The following is a 17416-nucleotide window of genomic DNA, read 5'->3' as shown; positions in this document are numbered from 1 at the left end:
TGGATTGTGTTGCTAGGTCATCATGATCAAACTAGACCAATTTATATGTTATTTTATGCATACACGCCATATTGCTGACTTTGTTGCACTTACATGACTTAGTTAGCAAGTAGTTTTTTTTAGAATGACCCGTTGAAATGCTGATTGGCTAGGGCTACCTATTAATCATTTCAGGGACATAGATTACTTGATTTGTGGTTTTCTGTGTGCATCTGTGTGTCTGTCCCTTAGTCTTTGGTGTGTGCACATGGGTGTGCGTGAATGTATATATGGCAAGTGACAGCTATATGTTACATTGCATTCTCTTACTAGACATTTTTGCAATACCAGACTGTGTGCCAAAAGTTGGTAAAGTAATCGGACATGTCTGGAAATGTTGGCAGATGTTGGGATAGTTGTGTAATGAGTTTGTACCAATGTTTGCAGGGAATGAAGTGATACAATACACCTCGCCACTAGATATGCTGGGTCTGCCCGACTTCGACGACCCATTTCTTGATCCTCTGACCGGAGAACCCAATCAGATGCTGAGTGAAAAGGTAGATCAGCAATTGGAAGGCGATGCAGCATTGGATGGTAGCCTTTTGACCCCAGTGCCATCTATCATAACCCCAAATTTTGACAAGCCCATGAAATAAAAAAAACTTAGTCATGCCATGTCACAGTTACACATGATATCTGTACGTTTGGCATATAGTCAGTTAGCATGTACAATTGACACAGACCAATGCACACATTGCTGCTCGAATTTTCAGCATAGTGTAACTAAAAAGGTATCTCACTACAAGAATGTACAATTGCCAAATGCTACCTATTTTCACCTACGTCAAAAGTACCTTTTTACCGTGACTCATCACGAGCAAAATTTACATTTTGAGTGTCTGTTTCAACATTTTACTTATCAACTACATACGTTTACCTTTGTTACAATACACGGAGTTTTTAAACAGACAAGTTATAAAATTTATGCACAATATATGATGTTTTGTTGCACTGGTTTCGCCCTGCCAAACTGTAATGTATTAAGAGTATCCACAGTGACATTTCGTATGATAGCTTGACCACCAGTTAGTCTATAGTGTTTTTTGGCAGGTACAATTGCACGTTGGGGTTATGTGCTTGGGGGAAGTTTGGTCGTGATATACCTTTTTGGTAAGAGTTTCTTTAATTCACCACATCCTCACGTGCGTGCATGTGATGCTGGGATACCAAGGTCGTGCACTATATATCTAGTGGTGGCAATTTGCCATAATGCAAGCTCAGCCCTTTTTCAGAGCTTAGTTTTCGGTAATCGGTAGAGGGGTCAAAGCTGCCCACCTTGCCTCAATTGTTGTTTGAGAAAATTAAAGATATGCCTAGTAACTGTAAATAACCTTAACATATATGTGATAATATATGTAGAACAAAATGATTCATCAAGCTTAATCGAATCTTAAGTGATTTTTATTTCATGAAAGTATAAAAAGGTATTCCTTAGCTGTTTCACGTATAACAAAATCCTGCCCCCACGCTTAGGAAGTTTATGAGGCAAAACAGCTCTTGTGTACTAAAGCAAATGGTGATTACCCATCGTTTTGTTTACACAACACTGGGGTAAGAACTTGAGATCTGCTGGGCAGTGCATAGATATTTGTTACTATTGTTACTTGAACACAGTCATATTTGTTGCCATTTATGCACTTGTAGGCAGTACAGTTTGAGTTGATAAAACTTCCACCAAACACGTGAGATGTACACCGTTTCAGATGTAATGTAATTCAGAGTGAGATCAAGAACTTTAGTAGTTTTTATAAAAGGGCTCGAAGTGACACATTAGTGCACTTCATTTATATTTTATTCGCAGGCAATTGCAAAATGATTCAAACGATTGAGTGGTGTCAGTATAGGGCCACTGCCATCAGTCTGCCACAGCAACATCAACTGTGTCGTAGATTTGCATACTGAATCTATTGTCAAAACAGTCGAGGTATGGTGAATGTAAAAATATTGGACAGTGAGCAAGATGAGCTGTAATTTATTGAGATGATAAATTGTTGTAAATTGATGAATAAGTAATCCAAATAATAGGCATGTGCAACGTGTCAATGTGTGCGTGGGTTTTATCAAGAGCAAGTAGACTCTAGAAAACATTGTGAACTTGGGTATTCGTTTCTGTTCAGCATGTTATAATAAGACAGTATAATTTTCGTATTGTTAGTGCTGTATAGATTTTGTAATAGACACCTATACGTTCTGTGTAGGTTTATGGGATAGTCTAAGCTTATTATCTGCAGCAAACTAAAAAATATTGGGAATTAATTATATATCTACACACGCACGCACTCATGCATGCACACCGTGTGCTATACAGCCCGATTAATGTACTATTTGTATTGTACCCAATTATTTAACGCACCACTCGTGATTTTGTTTCCTGCAGTTTCACTGGCGAATTTGTAATGATGATGCATGTTCATTTGAGTCGAGCCACAGTCATGTATTTAATTGATATCTTGAAGTATTGGCACAAGTTTGTATTGAGTGTAAAGCTTAGTTAAAATGGAGTGATTGGTAAAAGTTATATTGATATAACAATTCACACTACGTATTATACTTTATGTATCTCTGCACAGCACGTTCAGTTTACTTTTAAAATGACAAATTGAAATTAAAAACAAAGAATCAAATGTCTGACAGATGGACTAACCCTTAGTCTACGTAAATTTTATATTATAATACAATATATAAATGTGGTTGTATGCTCCATACAGTTATAATTTAGATTAATTAAATGAAATTTCTACATGGTGTAATCTGTGGCACTTGGCAGGCTTTTGTGGAAATTCTGAATAGTATGTGCGTAGCAGCAAAAACGCCATTGCATTGCTTAGTCATAGATTATAGAGTCATTAGGTTATATAGATATAGGTCAGGTTTAGGTCATAGAGTCATAGGTTATATAGTCATTAGAGTTAATAATAGATTTATATATTCTATTATATTGCTCTTGATATTATTATGGTATAATCGTGGTAATACTATAGGTGCCTTGGTGTTACAGCCAAGAGCTATTGTGCTCAGGGCCGTAGTGGCCGCCACGGCAGCACGGCACTGCCGTGGCACTATTTTGAAAAAAGAAATTCTGCAGGGAACCAAGGGGCAACATATACCAAGGACATGAACCCCCGGGGGTGGGGCACTCACCCCACATTATGGTAGGTAGGCCCTATGTGCCAATGAAAAGTCAAAAATGGGGGGGGGGGGCTCTGGAACTAACTCAGACCTGAAAATGGGGGTCTCTGGAACTAATGTTTGTTGAATGTGGTATGCTCTGGAACTAGCTATGTTCGAAAATGGGGGTCTCCGGAACAAGGATTTCGTTGAATTTCAATGCTATGACACTGGACACGTTTAAAAGAGGGGGTCTCCGGAACTGTGATTTGCTTTAAAATCTATGCTGTAGCACTTGAACCAATAATTGTTGTATTATGTAGAGGAGAAAAAACATGACCCGGAGAGAGATGAACGCACGCACAGCACACGCACACGCACACGCACACACAGACAACACACGCACGCACACATACAAGTTGATACAACACACACACGTTGCATGCATGCCTTGACGGCCCGGCTTCAACGTATTCTGAAGTACGATGCACTGGAACGGAAATAGTAACAAAAACTAGGGTCTCCGGAACAGCAAAAATGCAAGATCTGCATGGTAACTAAACTTAATGCTCTGGACCGAGATATTCTTAAAAATGCGATGCACTGGAACGGAAGTTTAGGGTTAGGGTTGAAAATAGGGGTCTCTCCCGCGGCACATACCTACCATGCAATATATATGGAGTGCCCCCCCTCGGCTTCAACGTATTCTAAAGTACGATGCACTGGAACGGAAATATTAAAATACTAGGGTCTCCGGGACGGCAAAATGTAAGATCTGCATGGTAACTAAACTTAATGCTCTGGAACGAGATATTCTTAAAAATGCGATGCACTGGAACGGAAGTTTAGGGTTAGGGTTGAAAATAAGGGTCTCTCCCGCGGAACATACCTACCATGCAATATATATGGAGTGCCCCCCCCCGACACAGCACGACCCAGTTAAGGCTCAACAATGCAATGGTCATGCTTGGCACCGAGACATGTTAGACAAGATAGATGAACAAAATGTAATTTCAGAATTTGTAAGTTGCCATCCAGGCAGAAAAGATAAAATTGGAATAAAAAATAAATAAAATGACAAGTTATCTGACTGGACTGTCTGGTATTACTATTAATACTGATCAATTAGAGGTGTTATATCAGTGCTCTAAAATTTGGAATGTGTATTTAATCTGACAATGTGCCTATTCAAATTCAAACTTCAAAACATACAGATGTACATAGTGAAAGTATAAATGCAGAATGAAAATAGGCTTATTTTTCATTAAATTGATATACAAGTTTGTAAATAATGTTTTATTAGTTATCATACTCATAATATATATTTTAGATACTTTAGTCAAAACATCAGCTTTAGCTACATTCCTCTTTGAAATTTACAAATTGACCTTTTAAAATGATCAGAATTGGTTGCTTTCAACATAGCCTGAAAATGCAGGAAATGCCATACATTTCAATGCTCTACATTTCAAAAATTTTCTGGGGGAATACAGACCCCCAGACCCCTCGCATCGGCTACATATTTCTGCAGTGGCACTTTTTGGGAGGCCACTACGGGCTTGGTGCTCCACAGGCACTTGGAGCGTTTCAATGAAATATAATGCTAAATAAATACGAAATCTATTTACTTCCAGTCTTAATGTTTCTCTACTATCTTTCGCCTATTATTGCCGACAATTTCCTGTAAATGCTGTATGTGTGTCTGTGTGCGGCAGAGTGCGCGCGGTGTACGTGTTGCAGAGGAGAATTTGCACGGCATTTACAGGAAATTGTCGGCAATAATAGGCGAAGGAGAGTAGAGAAACATTAAGACTGGTAGTAAATAGATTTCGTATTTATTTAGCATTATATTTTATTGAAACGCTCCAAGTGCCTGTGTTGTGCTCTTCTCTCTTCGATAAAGGAAGATAATACCCTGAAGACAATTTTCAATGGTGGACTAAGGTTACACTACATACAAGTACAGAGTAGTCACGAATATTACTGTTTTAAACATAATGGCCTGAAAACATTGGTTTCTTACTTGATGTTGTTGGGGGCTGTATATAAATCAATAAAGTTTTACAATGTCCTGGGCATCAGTGATTAAAAGAAGAGTCGAATAAAAACAGTAATAACGCTTCACGTAGCAATTATAGACTGCTATGGTTTATTTACGTTTCATGCAGTGCCAAAACAAATTTGACAAAAATGACAGTACTGACTCTGTTGTTCTTATTCTGGTTCAAGTGCTGCTGGTTTGAAACTCGAAGAATACATGTCTGTGTTGAACTAGAATGTGCAATACCATGTTATCAGCCTACATAGCATGTTCTTAGTGCGTCGCATGTCAAGCATGCGTGAGTGAAATTGGAAGGCTTCATAAAATAACTGTTCAACGTTCCGATTGGACCAATAGAACAGCTTCAATACGCCATTACAATCTAAGTAAACACCAAGACTTAAAAAAGAGGTCACACAGCTTCACACCCTACGACAAAATTCAAAGGCATCCATATTCGTTATTAGCTTGCGTAAAACGTTGAATAACAATACTAATTACAATTATGTTTGTGCGACGACAATGCAAAGGTTTGTACACGCCTATACGACCTCTGAGCACTGATAACATACGTCATACCTGCGTTGAAACTGCCTTGCCACACTGTAGATGCAACCAGCTATTTGTATATATATACACACAAGCACGCACTCACGCACGCACGCACGCATATGCAGACAGAATCCTACAAAAGCACTCTTCTCCGCAATATTGGTTCTATCGTTAATTCTGTTCTGAACGTAATACTCAGTTTGACATTCTAAAACGTCCATCACAAACGTTCTAACACGCCTGAGCTTTAAACGGAGTCGGAATCATATACAGGGCAATTGAAACTGCACATCATTTGCAAACATTTTAACACCCACACAGATTTAATAATATTAGTCCACAACATCACACCTTTATACGGCACCTTTCCGCAACCAAATACAAACCTTTGAAGGCAAACTGACGTAGCAGACGATGTAGAGACCGCTTACGTATCAAGTAAAGTGATGTTCGCCTGCTGGATGGACCAAGATGTAGCAAGATTTCTGTACTTCTCTGAAGACTACCATTTTACCAAAACGTTCAATTACCTATATGTCTATCACATATTTTATGAAAAATTTGTCCTGCACATTAAAGTAAGAGCCATAGCTACTGGAATAATCCAGTGTCTCAATGGCACATGGCAACATGGCTCTCTCAACTTTAATTACAGGCCAATCACACTGTCCCTAAACTGACGGCTTCCTGTAGCAAATAAAATACCCACATTTAACAAAGCTATTACACTGAATTTTGTTATTAAATTAACTGAAGCGTAATTTACAAATGTAACCTATGATGTTACCACTAAAAAACGCCCAATCACTGTATCACTGTCGCACTGTATTGATTGTGAGACGAGACTACAAGGGGCGAACTCACCGTTGGTAGCTATTGCTCTTGCAACCATCAAAACTAGGACACTCCAACCGCCACATCACACATCCTTCATAAGTTTTCTATGCCAATACCACCAGATGATGCTCATGGCCAACTATTTAGGACATTTGCTACATGGTTGTATAGCTAATTAACCCTATGCCTGCACTCTGCACTGCACCAATGATGCATCGCTGCCTACAAGGATGCATGCGTATATATGAACCTTAGTTTGCCAAGCTCATGCAGATGTGGCCATAACATTTCCCAGTTAGTTGACATGAAAAAACAGCAAATCACAATAGCGAACTTACCTGAACAAAAAATGACTTCCAACCGGTTTCTATATTTGTAAATTGGTTTGGAATCGAGGATTGGTTTATAAAGAGGAGAATCCCATTCATCACTGCAGACCCCCCCCCATCCCCCCACACACACACAGCAACTACTTAACTGCCATTTTACATCTCACATCTGTTACATCCACACAGATATGTGTTCTTGTCTTCTTTACTAACATTTAATGCACCCTCAAGGAACATGTAATAAAGCACAATTTCTTCCCTCCATCATAAAATCAACTTCGTAAAGGCATTGGACCACCTCTAGTCCGGGCTCGTCGCGCCCGAAACGTTGAAATAACTGTGGCGCGAGCGCGCCCTCGTGCACATTCGTTAGGAGAGGTGGAACGACAGCTGACCTTCCTTAGCAGCAATGCGCAGCTTCTCGCGCATCGTCACGATGCTCGAGTAGTCGGGCAGCTTCAGGTAGTTGACGCAGGTCATCACCGACGGAAGGTAGTCGTCCGGATTCTCCGTCGCCTCGAACGTCTTGCGCACGATCGTCAGCGGCGGCGACAGCGACTTGAAGCCGCCGACGGGCAGGCGCGGCGCGCCCGTCAGGAACTGCAGCACCTGGCGCTGCTCGTCGCCTCCGTACGACGCAAGGATCTCAAAGAGGTTCTTGATCGCGCGGCTGTCGTGCGTGTAGCCGTGGTCGGGCTTGCAGCACTCCATCAGCGTGCGCACGTCCCACGACTCGCCGCTGCTGCCGCAGAACAGCTGGTGCAGCTCCTCGGCGCAGAACAGGCGCAGCTGCGTGAGCGGGAACACCGACTCGAAGCCCTCGCGGAACGCCTCCATCTGCTTGCGCACGCCCTCGACGAGCGTCCAGTGCACGACGAGGCGGTAGTAGTCGTCGAGGTTGCCGATGCCGACCGACGCGTCCTTGCCGCCCTTGCGCAGCTCAACGCTCGGGAAGCCGGGCAGCGTCAGGTTGAGGCTGAGGTCGTCGATCGAGCAGCCGTCCATCGTGAGCGCGTCGATGGCGAGCTGCAGGCTCGCGCGCGTGTGCGACGCGTCGTCCTCGAGCCGCCGCTTCTGCCGCAGCATGTCGCCGAGCCGCGCGAACGAGCGCGCCATCGTCGGGTCGACGCCGTACAGGTCGCCGGCCGTCATGCTCTGCTCCTCGCCGAGCATCCACTTGTAGAAGGCGAGGCTGAGCGGAATGTCGACGAGCCGCGAGTCCATGACGGCCTTCGCCATAAACTTGCCGAGGAAGCGGAACTTGGCCTTCGCCTTCACCGTCGCGCCGGCTTTCGCGCCGCGCCCGAACGGCAGCGGGAAGAGCCCGCGCGGTGCGTGCACGTACAGCGTGTCCTTCTGCTCGCCGCGCGCATCCTCGAAGCGCGTCGCCTCGCCGCGCCACAGCTCCAGGTCGGCGCGCTGAGCCTCGCGCGACACCAGCGCGTAGAACTCGAGCGTCGGTCCGAGGCCCGTGCCGACCTCGTTCTCGTACTGGATCTCGAGCACGGCCTTCGACGCGGCGAGGTCGTTCATCACCTGCTCGGCCTGCCGCAGCAGCTCGTCGCGGCTAACCGTGCGCTTGCGGCGCTCGAGCCGCGGCGTCACGCGCTCGCCGCTGTCGGCCGCCGTCAGGTCTGGCGCGGCGTCGAGCAGCCGCTGCATCGCGCGGTCACGGTCGAACGACGTCGCGTAGAACAGCGTCTGCCGCGTGTCGAACGGGAAAAGGAACGGGCACGCGTTCGCGATCTCGGGGAGCCACGGCGGGATGTGCGCCGTGATGATCATCAGCGGGTCCTGCAGCTGCCGGTTCGCCTTCGCCGTGATCTTGTGGTTGACGAATTCAGCGGCGGCGACGACGGGCTCGTACGTCGGCAGCTCGTACAGCGTGCCCCAGTAGCGGTTGATCGTGTAGAGCACGCGTAGCAGGGCGATCACGTCGAGCGACGGGTCTCGCGTCGTCGTGACCTCAGGCAGCGTCGGCGCCAGCGCGACGTCTAGCAGCGAGAACGTCGGCGGGCAGACGCCGTTCGACCACAGGTCCTCCTTCTTGCTCTTCGAGAGCACCTTGCTCGACGTCGCCGCCGCCGCCTTCCCCTTCTTCGGGCTGACGCCGGCGCTCGCCGAGCCGACCGCGTTGATCGTGCTCGCGCTGCTCAGGTTGAGTGGTTCGTCGTCGGCGACGGCGCGGTACCAGATCGTGTGCGTCTGCACCCAGATGTTGGTGCGGCCGAACGGGTGCTCCGAGTCGGTGTCCGTCTCCTGGCCGTCGTCGGCGATAGCGCCGTGCTGCCGGATCGCCTGGTAGACGGTGATGTTGTAGGGCAGCGCGTGCTCGCCGATCGTGAACTGCAGCTTGTGCCGGCCGCCGCTCTGGCTGCTGAAGACGGCCGCCATCGTGTCGTCGATGTCGTCGTCCGAGGCGTCGTCGTCGGATGCGTCGTCGCCGTCGTCGGCGCGCAGCTTGCCGTAGCCGCGGATGAGCAGGTAGCGCTCGATCGCCTGCACGAGCGCGAGCGGGTCGATCTTCACAGGCCCCCCCTTCCACTGGCGCAGGTTCGTGCACGACGGGTGCCGCTGCAGGTTGCACTTCAGCTGGTGCGTGTTGAAGAACTTGATCGCGTTCGTGCCGCGGCTCGCTGCGCCCGCGCCGGGCAGGTCGTGCACCTTCACCGGAAACTGCTCGAGCTGGTTGACGCACGCGTGCATCTTGGCGACGAGCGCGCCGAGCGCGGGGGTGCCACCAAGCATCGCCGTCGCCGTCGCGAGGTGCTCGCCGGGCGGCGGGCAGCCGACAAACATGTGCAGGAAGTGCTGCAGGCGGCGGCGCTTGCCCGGCTCGGGGCGCGCAAGGAAGCGCAGCAGCTCGGCGACCATGCCGCTGTGGATGAGCTCGAACGGCGACACGTCGCTCGCCGTGATGATCGCGCAGATCTCGCGCAGCGCCGCGACGACGACGCCGTCGCCGTCGGCGACCGCGTCCTCGTCCTCGTCCTCGTCCTCGTCGCGCAGCCTCCGCGTCGCGAGGCACAGCCGGTTGAGCACGCTCAGCGCCGGGTGGTTGGCGTCGTTGTTCTCGAGGCCGCTGAAGTAGCGCTGCTCGAGCTTTGCCGCCTGCTCCTTCACCCACACACGGATCTTTTCGCGGTCGTTCTGCGCCGCCGCCGCAGCCGCCACCGCCGCCGACGACGACTTACCGAACGCTTGCTCCTTCGACGTCGGCCGCTCCGCCGCGGGACTAGAATTCGATCGCCCCCACCGCGTGGGGTTCAGACTAGTCAGGAAGGAGGTCTTCGGCGACGTGCCGCTCACCTTCCCCGATGAGGACTTCCCGCGGGCTGTCGACAGCATGGAGCGGCCCGTCGGCGCCGACGACCCGAACAGCTTGCCGAGCTCGGCCGCCGAGCCGTTGTCGTTCTTGCCGGCACGCTTCGACGCGCCTCGCCGCGGCGTCCGCTTGCGCTTCAGCACGTCGCTGAGCCGCATCTGCGAGTTTCCGCCGGCGCGCGAGTCGGCGTCGGCGTCCGAGTCGCGCCGCTCCCCGCGCGGCTCGCCGTCGAGACTCGCCTCGTCTTCCCTCGGCGACTCGCGGCTGGCGGGCGACACGCGGCGCGGTGACCCGTCCCTGTGGCTCGCGGCGGCGGCGGCTGCTGGCTGCTCGAGCAGCGACAGCTTCTTCACCTGATGCATGACGCCCTCACGACGAAAATAGACGCCGAAGACGTCTGGCAGCCGCTGCATGAGGATGTCGGCCATCTGCAGCGCGCCAACGACGACGCGAAGGTCACTCGACGACAGCATGCCGGCGATGTGACTCGACACGTCCTGACTCTTCAGGATCTCCTTGAGCAGGTCGGCATTGGCGTAGTAGATCATGCGCAGCAGAGCCTTGAGGCAGCGGTGGCGCACAGCGGGGCCCGCCGACGAGCTGTACACCTCGTACAGCACCGTGAAGAGCGTACGGATCAGCGCCGCGCCCAGCTCCTTGTCCTCCTTGAGAACGTCGACGCGAAGGTCGCTCTTGCCGGCGCCCGCCGCGCCCGAGCCGCCCGCCGCTGCGCCCTTCTGCGTGCTCGCGTGCCGCTGCACAGGCCGCACCGTGCCCGTCTCCTCGTTGATCTGCTGCATCGAGAGGAAGTCGATCGTGTACGTGCGGCCCATCGTCGACAGGCTGATCTCGTCCTCGCCGGACTGGTGCGCCGCCTCGGCTATCTTGTTGTCGATGGCCGTGTATGGGTGCCAGACGTCGCGGTCGTCGCGCCACTGCCAGACGACGACGTCGGCCGCCGCCTGGTGGCCCTTGCGCAGCGCGGCGTCGATCGCAAACACGCCGTCGGACGGCAGCGCCGGCATTAGCTCGCCGATGAGCGACGTCAGCTCGTAGAGCTCCTGCGGGCTGCGCGCGACCAGCTCGACGTCCTGCCCCGCAGACGCGCCGACGGCGGGACACTCCGCGGACGCTCCGCCGCCGTTGCCGTTGACGACGAGCAGGAAGCTGAGCGTGTCGGCGACGTTCTGCCGCAGCAGGCGGACGGCGAGCTCCGAGCAGTTGGCGCACATCGTCGACAGCATGCGGATCACCATGATGAACGTGCTCGTGCTGACGACGGGCGGGGTGATGACGAGCAGCCGCTGGATGCTGCGCAGCAACCCGCAGCCGCCGCCGCCACCGCCGCCGCCGCCGCCGTCCTTGCCTACCCCGGTCGCCGCTGCCGCAGCCTCGCCCGGCGGGTCGCTGCCGTTGACGATGCGTAGCAGCAGCTTCTCGTCTCCGCTCAGGTTCTCGACGATGCGCGAGAAGCACAGGCAGCAGCTCTCCACCGACTTCTTGTCCTGGTGCGAGAGCCGGCTCGTCAGCAGAGGAAGCGAGTCCTCGACGTAGTGAAACTCGTCCGGCGTGATGCTCTGGCAGCAGTTTGCCGAGACGGCGAGCGCCGACCGCTGCGCGTTGATCGAAAAGAAGTCGAGGTAGGTGAGGCAGGCGGAGACGCCGGCCGCGTGCAAGATCGACTTGCTGTGCCGGCGTGACAGCATCTCGAGCGCGGTCAGCGACTGCTCGGCGACGTCCATGCACTGGATCACCTGCAGCTTCTCGAGGAAGATGGGCACGGCGTCGACGACGACGGCCGAGGACCGCGGCAGCGCCTCCATCATGTAGGTGAGCGCTCGGCACGCGTGGTTCATCATGTCAAAGTTGTGCTCCATGTTGAGCAGCGCGACGAGCGCCGGCACCACCTGCTTGACGGGGAAGCCGCTCAGCGTGTCCTCGTTGCCCATCACCAGCAGCTGACACATCTCGATGACCGCCTGCAGCTGCTGCCCCTCGTCGCCCGTCGCCGTGAGGCCAGCCAGCAGCTGCTGTGCCTTGTTGCTCGCGCTGCTGCCCATCGAGCGGTGCAGCAGCTGGTGCATGCGCGGGCCGAGCGCGCCGAACAGGTGCGGCGGCAGCCCGCGCGCCTCTAGCAGCGCCTGCAGCCGGCCCATCTCTGAATCCTCCGACTCGCTCTCGCCGGAGTTAGCCGCCGCTGCCGCCGCCGCCGCCGCCGCGCTGCCGCGAGCAGTTCCGGCGGCCGCCGCCGGGGCAGCGGCCGCACTGGCGGCGGATGTGCCGGGCACGGCCTGTACGTTGCTGCCGCTGCCGCTCGTCAGCCCTGCGTCGCGACTGCCCTCTGGTGCGGACATCGTGCCCGATGCCTGCGGCGGCTGATGGATGGTCCCCCCAGCGTTACCCGTGGTGCTGACAGTTGTGCGCTTCCCGCCACTGGTGGACCGCCGGCTGGTGCTGCTCGCACACGAGCCCGTTGTCTTGGTTTGGCGTGTGCTACGCCGTACGCTGCTAGACTCGAGTGTCTCTCGCTTCTTGCCGCGCTCCTGCCTGCTCGCCCGTCTGCCTCTCGCGGGCACGGGCGGTCGCACCTCCTCGACCGTGTGCGTCTGGTACACTAAGCTGCTAACGGCTCGCTTTTTGATCGGCACTGCGAGCGACGTGGATGCGGATGCGCCGTCGCTTGCTACATGAAAGCCCTCGCCACCGACGGCTGCGACGCTCGTGTGTGGCACCTCCACAAGCAACGACAGCGGCTTGCTATCGCGCGAAGAAGACTTCGAACCTTTTTGCTGCCGAGGGACTTTAGCCTTTGCACTATGCTTTGCTGGCTTTTTAGTGCCGTTGAGTGCAACACCGCTATGTGCTAGTTGCCCACCGACTGGCTGCTGCTCGGCTGCCTGGGTTGTGGAAGCTGCAGATTTGGTCGGCTTGGGCTTCTTTGGACGATGCGGCTCGAGGCCAAAACCGATTTCAGGAATTCTTATCGTCCGCTTACGGGTCGATCGTCTTAAGACTGGAGCCGAATCGTCTGCTTCAGCACAGCTTTTCCCACTCACGTCAGGCTTCTCGCTCTTTGCGTGCCGACCCTTGCCAGAATAGTGTCTCTGCTTTCGTTCGGACGGCAATTGAACGACGTTCAACGTGTCCGTCACAGCGGGCAGTTCTAGCCTGCCAGGTTCCTTGCCCAGAGACGCGAGCTCTGTGACAGAGCCGACAGTGGCCGACCTCTTCCTCGTGCTACTCGCCTGCTGTTGCGGATCTTCGTGCGACCGGTGCTTCCTTCGCTTGGCCTTCGCTGGAAGTCTGAAGGACACCTCCTGATCGGAGCTGCTGCTCGCGTCTGCGTGCGGCGGCGCGCGCGCCTTGCTCGGCTGCTCGCTCCTCGTCGCACACTCGCCCGCGTCGCTCGTGCCCGCACAGGCGCTGACGCTCAGATCGAGCGCTCGCTCGACGTGCCTGTAGTGGTGGCTGCGTTTCTTCGCAGGCAGTCGGTGAAAGGCGCTGTCGGCCGTCAGCGGAAGCTCGCTGCTGTCGTCGATACCGTTCTCCACGAGCGCGGCGGTCTTCTTCCTCGGCAGGCTTGAGGCGGCGGCAGCGGCCGAGTCGTGAACGAGTGAGTCGTGGCGGGATCGCTGTCGCTCGCGAGCCGGCTGACGCAGTGCGTACCTACGTTGCGATGCCCTGCTTTGCGAGTCCTGCAAGTTGTCGACGCCACTCATCTCCTCACCATCATCCATGGGTTCATCATCACTTACTAGCTCCAGTTGCTATGGTTTTTTGTCGTTTCGTCCATTCCTGAAAGCGGAGAAACGTGCTTTTGAGTGTATGTGCTGGGTAACGATGCTACGGCCACCTTCAGTCATTTTACTGCTATCGGTTAACACATGCTTAGAAATGGATTTTTTGCCATCCAAAAGTACTTGCTGCCAGAGGAAAAGCCAGCAGCAAACTTACTCACCAAGGAAACCTGTAAAAATTATAACAGTTTCACTCCCACCAACCCCAACAGTACTGCCCTATTGCCCCTGTCATGATTAAGGATGCTGGTTTGGCTTACTAGCCCAGTTTCCCCTGGCTCGTTCATTCTAAATATCAGGGGTGGGCCGGTTCATCGATATATCGACAAATCATAATACAAACCTTGACGATACATACATGTATCGATACTCTACTGACTAAGATCCATATAATTTTATGGCGTAGTTTCATCCAAAACCAAAAGAAACAACACAATTTGTAATTTCACAGCAGTTGCTGACCAAATGCTCCATGATACCAACTTGTAAGCATTCAAATGATTGGTAGAATCCTGATTGAGTGTATAGTTTGCTAGGTAGTTTCTCTTGAAACTATCACAATACGTATCATAACGCGAAGTCTGTATCGTGACACGGATCGTATAATCATGACCTACCTGGATCGCCCCACCCCTACCAAATACAGTCACCCATGATAAAGTTGCAAATCAAATGAAGTACAGGCAGTAACTTAGGATTAAGAAGATTCGAAAAAACAACCCTGATCAACTAGCGATTGTTTTTAATATAAATCGCCTGTAACTTCAGGGCGTTTACTTTGGTTTATTAGGAATTTCTCGGAAGAAAAGTATTGGTTACCGGCATTGAGAGCAGACAGCAACCTGACCCTTTAGAGGCAAAACCGCTGCTTGCTGCCCTTGATTTATAAGTCTGTTAACACTGCTGTGGTTTTTATTTAGGCAGTACCACATGAATAACATAGATATCAAAATAATGTTAGTGAGCTTGGTAATTAAAATTATACAGAAGGTTACACATTTACATAATCTTGCATCAATCTCATTTATGTGTATGTGCACGGATCAATGTTTTCCCAATGTTGGTACACGTGGCTACGCCACGTGTCTCTACTGGATTTTCCAAATACAGTGGCACAGACTGGCTGGTTCTTTGTAAAGAAGAAGAAATTACCAGTACTATCATGGATCAATATGTCACTGATTGCTAGATGACTGTTCAAATTGTCTTTTGTTAGGTGCCTTGGGCCATGTCCTAGAAAATAACTCACGTCTGCCCTAGAATGTTTGAACTCCACTTTAGCACTGATTGGGTATACCTATTTCAACTATAAGCAGGGTTCAACCGCAACCATGCTGCTGATGGCAAGTGCCGTGGTTGCCTCCTTTTTTTGCTATGGTATCTAAAAAAAGTCATGATGTCCACTGTATCTTATAGACCTGTATTATATATATTTATCATAAACGAATGCATTGAAGTAATCAGAATAAATTTTAATGAAACATCTCATAATGTCATGAGTACACGAATAGAGAACTTCCATTTATGTACTATTGAAAATGTGACATCAACTAACAGGGTGCGAAATTAACGGGAGTCTGGAGTCAAATACTCCCTGATTTACTGTCGGACTCCCTGATTTGACATATGCAGGAGTCCGTGTGACTCCCTGAAAATTCTGCCATACTAACTATAGTTTGTTCCGAAGCACGGCCTCGCGGAATTACTGTATTTTTTCGGCTAATGTCCAAAGAAAATTTGGCAGAAGTGCAACTGCATGAATCTTAAAAATTAGCACATGCGTTATTGTTAATATCTTTAATTTTGAACGTCATACTGCGAACTCCCTCATTTTGCTGCGGACTCCCTCTTTTTGAGGGTAGGGAGTCCGTTGGACTCCCTTGTTCAAAAGTCAATTTCTACCCCTGAACTCATAGTTAAAAAAGAGGTGCTACAACCTAATAAAAGGGTAATGAATTTTTTTTAAGAGTTGGACACAATCTTTGCAGAAATCAGGTAAATTGTAGTAGGACCAGAAGCACTAGCCCATATCACTGGATGTGGGAAATTGATATGGTAAAGATACACGGAGAACACGATACAATGTACCAGTTTTAAAAGTATGTACATGAGTACAGAATAATATGAAAGATGATTCCAAATATGAATACATGTTGTCTCAAGCATTTACAGTGTTAAACATACTGGCTTGATCACCCTTCCCACAAACATACTACAAGATTAGCTCCTATTTACTATATAACTTCGGTTGCCTTATTTACTCACTGGCTTGCATATTCTAATTGATTATAATGTACTTATACAAACATTTAAGAATGTTTATCAACATATATTGTCACTAAGACAAAATTACACAGCTATGGAAACACTGTGTCAACAGTAAATGGGTGATTCAAAGTCTGACTGTATGGCAAATGGTCACCCAGAGCAAACATATCTATCTGTAGTGCAGAGCAAGGTGTATAAGTTAGGTGCACTGCACTGTCGTGTCACACCTTAAAAAAACAAGTGCCGCGGAGCGACAGCGCTCATCTCACGTCTACTGCGGTGACTCTGTGGTGGAGTGGTGGGATTCTAGTAAACCCTGTTAGTCCCAAATGTGTTCACATACGCGCCGAAACAGTGAAAGGCACAGGGATGGTATCAGGAACCTTCTCGAAGGAATGTTCGTTGGGATCGTTAGGCGTAACAAAAAAAATTGTTTGTTTCCGGCGCCTTACATGATTTTTCAAACTAGGTAGGTCAGGCCGGTAAAGAAATTTGAATTTTGCCTGAAAAATTTTAGGACGTTATTTTGTCTTAGTTAACGGCCGCTGAGGCCCATACTCGCTAGTATTCCGTTTGTAAACATCGCGCAATGTTCGTTACATTTCTTACTTTTATAAGAGGTGAGTTAATTGGCTGCATGCATGATGCAATGTGCAGGGTTATGTTTCGTATATAATTCATCTAAATTTATATTAAAGTCATCAATGCATTTGTTGATTTTCATTTTTAAAAGCTGGTCAAAAAATTTTAGGGTCGGCAACTATTTGGTAGGGTCGTCGGTAACCGGGAAACAAACATTTTTTTTGTTACGCCTTAATGAACAGTTGCACCGAGGGGATTCGCGCGTCAGTTTTAAGTGTCTTTAGATATTAAAAATGAAGCTCCATCGTACTAGTACAACAACTCATTTGCAAGACAGGAATAGGTAAGCACTCATACGCAGTTGACCTACGCAGCCTACAGGCTGAAACTGAGAGAGCTGCTACCTGTAACTAATTAACGCAGGCAAAAACTACACAGTACATCAAGCCGACCACATCACTGGCAGTGCCACGGCAGCTGGCGATAAGTTACATGTAACACACTGACAGTAACAGAATTCTAATAGAAATTATAC

The 17416-nt window shown here is 50.1% G+C and overlaps 1 protein-coding gene and 1 long non-coding RNA gene across 2 annotated transcripts in view; one reads left to right on the top strand and one right to left on the bottom strand.

Moving 5' to 3' along the window:
- The first annotated feature begins 296 nt into the window (after nucleotides 1-296).
- On the top strand, nucleotides 297-2792 carry LOC106804631. The gene is made up of 2 exons (XR_001393348.1): nucleotides 297-539; nucleotides 1844-2792. It is a non-coding gene; the product is annotated as an uncharacterized LOC106804631 (long non-coding RNA).
- A 2478-nt stretch (nucleotides 2793-5270) lies between these two features.
- LOC106821644 (E3 ubiquitin-protein ligase TRIP12-like) overlaps nucleotides 5271-17416 on the bottom strand; it is a 30608-nt gene continuing 18462 nt past the window's right edge. The window contains exons 2-3 of the mRNA XM_014826534.1: nucleotides 11649-14029; nucleotides 5271-11564 (exon numbers count right to left, since the gene is read on the bottom strand). Coding sequence (XP_014682020.1) covers nucleotides 7279-11564; nucleotides 11649-13971 — 6609 coding nt within the window. The 5' untranslated portion in view covers nucleotides 13972-14029 and the 3' untranslated portion in view covers nucleotides 5271-7278. The remainder of the gene's footprint in view (nucleotides 11565-11648; nucleotides 14030-17416) is intronic.

This window comes from Priapulus caudatus, unplaced genomic scaffold (genome assembly GCF_000485595.1).
Source record: "Priapulus caudatus unplaced genomic scaffold, Priapulus_caudatus-5.0.1 Scaffold81, whole genome shotgun sequence".
NCBI classification, from domain to species: domain Eukaryota; kingdom Metazoa; phylum Priapulida; class Priapulimorpha; order Priapulimorphida; family Priapulidae; genus Priapulus; species Priapulus caudatus.
The sequence above is the reverse complement of the archived record's forward strand: the minus strand, read 5'-3'. Positions and strand labels throughout refer to the sequence as shown.